General features: G+C 34.3%; 1 protein-coding gene across 1 annotated transcript; it reads left to right on the top strand.

Moving 5' to 3' along the window:
- Positions 1 to 1,102: 1,102 nt before the first annotated feature.
- On the top strand, positions 1,103 to 3,035 carry LOC110111291. The gene is made up of 4 exons (XM_020843087.1): positions 1,103 to 1,286; positions 1,446 to 1,929; positions 2,036 to 2,094; positions 2,260 to 3,035. Exons 1-4 carry the CDS (start codon positions 1,103 to 1,105, stop codon positions 3,033 to 3,035), a joined length of 1,503 nt encoding a protein of 500 aa, XP_020698746.1.
- The last annotated feature ends 5,706 nt before the right edge of the window (positions 3,036 to 8,741 follow it).

Raw genomic sequence — 8,741 nt, 5'->3', positions numbered from 1 at the left:
TTCAGTTAATTAAAGAAGATGAAATAAAAAATGCGAACCTTCTGGGGAAATCACTGGTTTGCAAGATTTTTGGAAAAGACATTAAGCCGCAGGAAGTTTCTTGGGAACTCAGAAGACAGTGGGCTCGATTTGACAATTTCCATTTCACAACACTAGGGAAGGGGTGGTTCCTGTGCTCCTTCAAAATAATCGAAGCCATGGAAGGAGTTCTGATGGGAGGACCATGGTTCGTGAAGGAGCATATCATTGGAATGGAAAAATGGTCCCCGGAGTTCTCACCGTTATCTATGGAAGGTCTTACATCTCCTATTTGGATGCGAATGCCGCAGTTACCATTACAATTCTGGGATGAAAATAATATAGCAAGGATAGCAGCTGCAGTCGGCAAACCTTTAATGTTGGATGGAAACATGTTCAGTTGGGGAAGAAGGGAATTTGCAAGGGTCTGAGTCCGAATTAAGCTTGACCAGAAACTACTAGCTGGAGTGTGGGTAGAAAGCATGCGAGGAAGATTTTATCAGAAATTTGAGTTTGAAAGAATTTCGAATCTTTGTTTTGACTATGGTAAAATCGGTCATGTGAGGGAGGAATGTATGAAAGTTGATTCTATTGAAGACAGGAATTCCTCTAAGGATCTATTGCAGGAATAAAAGCAACTCAATACAGAGGAAGAAAAGAAAAGCTATGGTCCTTGGGTGCTGGTGAACAATAGGAGAAGAAAGTATAATGCAGTTTATAACAAGGATATGGACAGGAAAAATGTTGAGAAGAAGACCCAAAACAATAATGTTTGGAGCATTAAGTCGAAGGATGCAAATTTGGAAAGATTAAAGAATTCAAGCAACCTCCGGAACAAAAATACTCCAGCAACTCAACCTTAGGTAAATCATTTATTTGAAGAAGGCGAAATTATTGAGGGAACTGTGGATGTATCTGAAGGGGAGAAATTTGATCTTGGAAATCATGAGTATGAATGTTGGAAGGCAGCATAAAAGAAATTTTATAAGGGAAGACTAAAAATAGGGCAGAGATTGAGGTGAAGGTTTCAAAAAACCCATTTGAAATTCTGGGAGAAGTTGATGAAGAACAAAATGTGATATCAATGACAGAAAAGGCAAAAACACATGCTGGAAACAAGACGGAAGCCTTGGAAACAAAACAACAAAATGTCAAAGAGCAGATGAAAAATAGTTTGGTGATAGTTAAGATGTCTAGTGGCAAAACAAAACTTGCTAAAGAAATGAAAATGCTTGGACCCATCAAAGGGAAACATAGAACAATAAAAGGTGAGGGAGGAGATGTAAAGGCAGGGGCCTTAAACCCGAAACCTATTTAAATGTCCTCAATGTTAGTATGGAATTGTAGGGGTGGCAAAAAGAAGGCTGCCTCCCACTACTTAAGAAACATGATTGTTGAAAATGGTCTTTTTTTCATTGGTTTGTTAGAAACAAAAATGAAAAATTTGGGTTGTAATGATGTTAGAAGGATGGTGGGGAGTGAGTGGGATTTCCACCAAGTTGCGGCGTCTGGAAAGTCAGGAGGCATCCTTGTTCTGTGGAAACATAGAATTGCATCATTCATGGTAATTGTAACTTCCAAACAGTGTATTATTGGTGAACTTATTACTCCCAAAGGCAAGATAGTTAAAGTGTGCATTGTTTATGGTAACAAAAACTTGTATGAAAGAAGGAAACTTTGGGAAATGATTGAAGATCATTTTAATTGTGAAGTTCCTTGTTTAGTTGGGGGCGATTTCAATTGCCTTGTTAACAACAGTGAGAAAATTGGGGGAAAAAGTTTTGTATTCTCCCAAGGCCCACAAGAAATGAAGGAATTCATGACCAACAATGACTACCATGACATTGGATTATATGGACCCAACTATACTTGGTGTAACAACAAAGATGGACTTGCTAGAATATGGGAAAGGTTAGATAGAATTTGGTTAAATTCTAAAGCTATCATGGATTTTCCTAATGCAGTTATCAAGCATCTCCCAAGAATTTCTTCGAACCATTTTCCTATTCTTCTATAGCTTGAAGATAAAGCAAGGAATTACAACAAAGAATTCAAGTTTGAGAATATATGGTGCTCGTATGAAGTAGCTAAAGGTATCATAACCAAATCATGGAGGAAAAATGACTATGGAAATGCTAATGATATTCTTCAGAGGAAAATAAAAGGTCTCTTAAGAACCTTTTTTATTGGAGTAAAAATAAGTTGAAGGAGTTGAACATGAGGAACCAGGTGCTTAAGCAGGAAATTTTGGAGTCCAAAATAGAGAAGCTGCTGCTGGAGGCTTGAGCCAGGGAGATCTATTGCTACTGAGAAGCAAAGTTGTGGAATTTAATGCAAACCTGGCTAGAATTGCAACTTGGTGGAGACAAAGGTCTAAATGCCAGTGGATGGATGAAGGTGAGAAAAACACAAGATATTATCACACTTATGCTTCAGCCAAGAAGAAGAGAAATCAAATTCTACAAATTGCTCGGGAGGATGGATCGTTGGTTTCAAATCATGAAGACATCCATAATATTATGGAGAATTTCTTCAAAAAGAAATGGTGCAAGCGCAGCTGTAATTTGAAGAATTGGCCGAATTTCAAAAATTCTGATTGCATACAGGTTAATATGAGGAAAATTCTCGAAGCAGGATTCACTATTGAGGAGTTGAAGTTAACACTCAAGAATATGGGTAATAACAAATCTCCTGGAGCTGACGGTGCAAATGCCTATTTTTTCAAAAATTATTGGAGCATTGTGGAACGAGCTACATGGAATGCTGTTAACAACTTTTTCAAAATAGGGGAAATGCTGGAGCAATGGAAGGAAACTGTGGTAGTGCTGATTTTGAAAATACAGAATGCTAAAGAATGTTCCAAGTTCCGGCCAATATGCCTATGTCAAACAATTTACAAGATGGTTACTAGTATGATTCTAAATAGATTCAAAAACTGTCTTCTGGGAGTCATTTCTGATTTTCAGGGAACGTTTGTATCGGGCAGGAGTATTTTAGACAACTGCCTTATTGCATAGGAGATTGTTTGTAAGCCAGGTTATTTCCTTCTTAAACTCGATATGGAGCAAGCGTACGACTGTATGTGCTGGGAAACACTTAAACAGGTTTTAAAATTGACAGGTTTTTCAGATAGATTAATCCTTCCAATTTTGCAATGTGTTTCAAACCCAAAATTCTCTGTTATAATTAATGGTAAAAGAACAGAATGGATTAATGCTCAATGTGGATTCAGGCAGGGGTGTTCGTAGTCGCCAAACCTGTTCATTTTATGCTATGATATTATATCTAAAGCTCTTAATGAACATAAGGTGCAGTTGGGGATGAGACTAGCGTTGAATACATAGAAGATCACACATTTACTGTTTGCAGACGATGTCTTATTGACTGCTGAGGCTTACAGCAGGAATGCAAAGATGCTGAAGAAAATCTTCAAATGTTATTGCAGCTGGACGGTCCAGGTGATCAACTCATAGAAATCCATGGTTCTTTATGGCAAAGTTGTCTCCAAAAAGAGAAGAAGCAAGTTAAATAAAATTATGGGATATAAGGAAGTCAAAGAATTATTCTACTTGGGTATTAAACTGGCTCTTAGAAGAATGAAAGCTGAAGACTACAATAGCACCATTGAGAAAGCAATGTGTAGACTTAATTCTTGGGGAGCTAGATGGATTTCTCTGGCTGGAAGAATTTATCTCATTAAAACTGCCTATTCTAGCATGATTACTTATCATGTAGCACACTCCCTCATTCCTAAAAGCATTTTATTAAAAGTTGACAAACTCTGTAGGAACTTCTTGTGGCACAAAGAGAATGGGAAACAATGTTTGCATTATATTGCTTGGGAAACTCTATGCTTACCTACCAGCCTAGGGGGTTTTGGCATACATGGAGCTACGGCGAGTCAGGGTCCTTTAAGATCGAGATTGGCATGGATGTTTTTACAGAACAAGAATTCACTTCTACATAAAATCCTCTTCAAAAAATTTGGAGCCAAAATGTGGGAGGAAAGCGCAAAGAGAGGTGCATCTACTGCTTGGAAAATTATTAAAGAGGGCATTGATTATCTGAAACCAGTTGTTAGATGGCAGGTTAAACAATGGTAATAGTATCAATATCAATGCTGACAATTGGATATTAGATAGAAGCCTCAACAGATGGCCGGCAACGTGTAATACGGTGGACATTGACGACAGAAGGTTTCTTTTCATATGGATGAAGATGGTAAATGGAATTCAAAAAAACTAATTGAATTCTTTTCTGGAGATATGGTAAAGGTCATACAGCAAATGGAGAAGAGGGCGAATAATATAGAGGATCGAATGGAGCTTGTTCATACCAATACAGGTAAAACTGTATCAGCATTATGTGCTGAAGCTATCAATTTTCAAAGTGATAGTAAGTATAGCAAGTATAATTGGCTGAAGAAATTAAAATTGGACCATAAAGTTTACCTGTTCTGGTGGAGAGCGTTGAATGGTGCTTTACCAACGAAGGAGTGGTTAAGTTACAGAAGATTGGATAATTCTAATGATTGTCCGAGAGGTTGTCATGAGAATGAAGACACAGAACATGTTATCATAAAATGTAGCATGCTGAAGGTATTATTACATAAATTAAGAAGTTGCGGGTTCAATGTTCCTGCATTTCAAAATTTGGATGAATGTACTACGACACTAAAATAGGGAGCTGATAAGGGTCTTGTGAAGATCTATGCTTTGGCAGTTTACCATAGTTGGAGATCAAGGCATATGGTCAAGCATGGTAATTCTGAAATTTTTATAGCTTATGCTGTTGCAGAAATTATTTCCCACTTCTCACCTTTAGTCAAATCCAATTGAAAAGACTTGGAACACCAACCAGCCGATGTTATCCAAATCTTGGTGTCCCCCTCCCCACGGTTGGATTAAACTGAATGTTGATGCTGCTCTATCTGCTAACAACATGGCGGGTATAGCTGGTGTTCTAAGAGATTGCAAAGGTAGAATGTTATGTGCATATGGTAGAAAGTTAATTCATTGGGACATCGCTTATTTGGAACTCAAAGCTATCCTTTATTTTGAAAACTACATTCAAAATTGGTTTTGTGAATATAATGGAATAATCATTGAAGGAGACAATGTGAATATCATGAAGATGCTCCAAGATACTGTCAACTTGAAGACTAACAAAGGTACCAAGTTGGACCTATCATTCTTACAAGTTTTCAATAACGTCATTTTCATTTTGCTCATAGAGATTGTAATAAGACGGCTGATTTTTGTGCCAAATTTGCTTTGTTAGGAAATTTTTTTTGGGATTCTTTTATTGAAGCTGACCTTCCTACAAGTTTCTTATACTTGTTTAGGAAGGATAGCCCTTTGTAAGCTCTTTTTTCTATCTTTAATGCTAATTGCATCTTTTATTAAAAAAATTGATCATAATTAACCTCTTAATTAGAGAAAATTAAAACCACTTTAATTTGAAATCAAATTCAATCTTAATTTAATTTTAATTGGAAATTAATTTATAATTAATTTAATTAATTAAAAATAATTAAAAATCACAAAAAAATCTCAAACACCTGCTTATCTCTCCTTAGATCATTTCTAATCGTTGGAGGTGATTTAAAGAAGTTTGGAGTTTACTTGGGTTCAAATCATTAAAAGGGCTTTTAATTAAAATAATTAAATAATTATAAAAAATTTCTTAAAATCATAACTTATTATTAATAATTCTAAATTCATCAAACTCAAAGGCATCCAACTTAAATTAAATATAATATTTACAAAAATGTCAAACCTTCAAAATTTGGTAAAAGTAAAAAAGTCAACAATTCGGTCAAACTCAAGTTAAAACTTTCAAAAACTATAACATTTTGTAGAAAAATCAAAATTGAGCATGCTAATAGTCTAACTACTAGTTATAAGCTCTTATATTTATTAAAAATATGAAACATTCAAAATTAACTTTAGTTTAAAAAGTCAACTTTGAACCCCTTAATTAACACATTAAAATAATGTCAAAAATTTAATAATTCATTAAAATGTCATAATTTTCTAATTTGATTAATAAAATACCTAACCAACATTTTAATACACAACAAGCACTCCAAAGATGAAGTTTATTTAATGGACTACTCTGGGCTGCTGAACTACGTGTACTAGGGAGACCAACTTTCTCGAGCCTAGTGGAACAACGCCACAAATAAATTCAATGGAGTATTAAAGATCAAAATTAAGTCAGTTTTAATTGTTTAACCAAATTAAAATCCTTAAATAAACTACATCAATAAGGTTTTTAGGATGAATACTCTGGGATGTAGGGCTATGTGTCCTAAGGAGGCTTGTTCCTCGAGGCTGGTGGTACAACACCATGAACCTGTTGATGGAAAATATAAATTAATCTAAACTTTTAAAATCAATAATTAATTAAATCATTTAATATTAATCAACCATTAATTTCTAATAAACTAAATCAACTTAATCTACCCCAATTACTATAAGGTAACCCAAGCCTACGAGGCTACTAACTTAGTCCCAAGGAAGGTGAAATAAACATTACAGTCTTGGTCTGCAACAAAGTCAACTATCATTTAATAATTAAAATACACTTAAATCAAGCTTTAACACATTAATACTTAAACTCAAATATAAAGTTATCCTTTAACCTTTAACAATTTCAAACATTAGACAACTCCACAAACTACCAAATTAAGGATCTACCCAACCACACGACCTACTATAAACATTTTGGATAGTTTGCCATGATTACTGACTCTAGATCTCGGCTAGGACAATGTTTACTTTTTTGTTCTATGCATAGTTTTGAGATTTCATTGCATGTTGTGAATGGAATTGCCTGGTGTGTTTGTTTACTTTTTCTACACTCTGTGGATTAATGATATGGTTGGCGATTAAATTACCCTTAGGTTTGAAACGATTTGGATTCTCATTGAGTTTTTTGCAGGTGGCTGCACTCGTGCAGGGCAATAAAGGGGGAAAATAAATAATAAATATAACAACTATAGGTGTTTCAGCTACTTAGCCCCCAAATAAAAAAAAAGCGTAGCCAAATCTGTTTACTTTTCTGCATATATATATATATATATATATATATATATATATAACTACTTGGGAATGAATTTGATTTATTAAATATTTAGGATAACCTTGTAGGAGATTCTAAATTTTTTTATTAATATAATTCATTTGAGATGTTGAGTTATGAAAGTGCACATTTGAGTTGGGATACACTTATCTAAAGCTTGGATTCCAAAGAGGAAAAGATACCCCTTGGGGGACAATCCTTTCCTATTTGGAAGTCCAAATTTGGATCATTTTTCATACCCAAAGCGGAAAGAGTAACCTTCCCCTCGAGGGAAGAATTCTCTTCTCCATTTGTGCAACCAGCTACGAAGAATCTAAGGAACAAGAATGACAGAAGATTGAAGAATTGAAGATAAAGAGTTTCCCACTCAAAGTCACTTACATCTATATTAGGATTAGAATTTGAGTTGTGGTCAATGGTGCCCATCCACTTTAATTTCTATATTTTTGGGTTGTAATAAGCAAGGCAGTTTGCTTATGGATATTTATTAATCAATTTGATTATATTTAATGTGTTAATTTAATTGTGATTAGAATTTTTCCTGCTTTTCTTAGTTTTTTTTTTTTTTGAGTTTGGGTGCCACTTTCGGTTAAGCCTAGATACGTGAGGCTTATGAGGGTATGAAAATTCTTTTACTCATAATCAAAATTTAAAATTTTAGGACTTAAATAGCATAGAAAGATAACAAATCTATGGAATAATATGGGGATCATCCTTCACATGCATATTAATGCATCTATTTTCCTTATTTTAAGACACTTCCTCTCATGTAGGTAGAGTTTAGATAATCTGACTTACGAGGATAAGGTGCTAAACCTGTGGAAGCCTAGTCTACTAAAAAACATATTTTTAAGTTTTTTTTTTTTAAATTTCGAGCATTCATGATTTGGGTATTTTAACCAGTACACATTATATTAGAAATAAATTTAAAAGAGTCTAAATTTTAATTGTATTTGTCTTCAGTATTTTTACCCAGCATAAGTTAAGGGGCTACTTAGGTCAATCTCTAAACTCCAGTCCCAACTTTTTAAAACTTTAATAAAAATATCCCTACCACTCTATCTTAAAGTGACAGGACTCATGTATTTAAAATCGACTAGGTGATTAGCTGGCTTCCCAATCCAGGCCGGCGTAAGTCCAGATTATGCATTATATTAGCTAGGTTCAGGTCACCATTATTTGGTGCCCAATCTATATTTAGGATTCAGGGAAGATTTTGAATTATAAGATCCCAACCTCTGGAAATACATTTCCAAATTTCTAATAAAAGCTCAACTAAAACTAAAACTTCTTTTAATCCAAAACATAAAGCCCAACAGTTAGATTAGGACGGGACACTTTTGGATTGTTCTAGAATCTTAAAGTGTCCTATGCTCTTTTTCCTTTGACTCTAAAAATAAGTGCTACAATTTGATCCATTTTCCATTTAAAATTCTAAAATTCAAATCCTTTGATCTCACTCCTATAAAATCTTTTAAAAAAATTTCTCCACTATTTTAATCGAGAATTTTTGTAGGAAATTCAATCTCCCTATAATGTAATTAACTATGAGGGATACTCATAGGAGATTTAGAACCTATATTATTTTTCAAAATTGATTTTCAAAACTTAATTGATATTTATTTTGGGAAATCAAA

Source organism: Dendrobium catenatum, unplaced genomic scaffold (assembly GCF_001605985.2).
Source record: "Dendrobium catenatum unplaced genomic scaffold, ASM160598v2 fragScaff_scaffold_716, whole genome shotgun sequence".
Classification (NCBI taxonomy): Eukaryota; Viridiplantae; Streptophyta; class Magnoliopsida; order Asparagales; family Orchidaceae; genus Dendrobium; species Dendrobium catenatum.
Note: the sequence above shows the minus strand (reverse complement) of the source record. Positions and strands in the feature narration are given on the sequence as shown.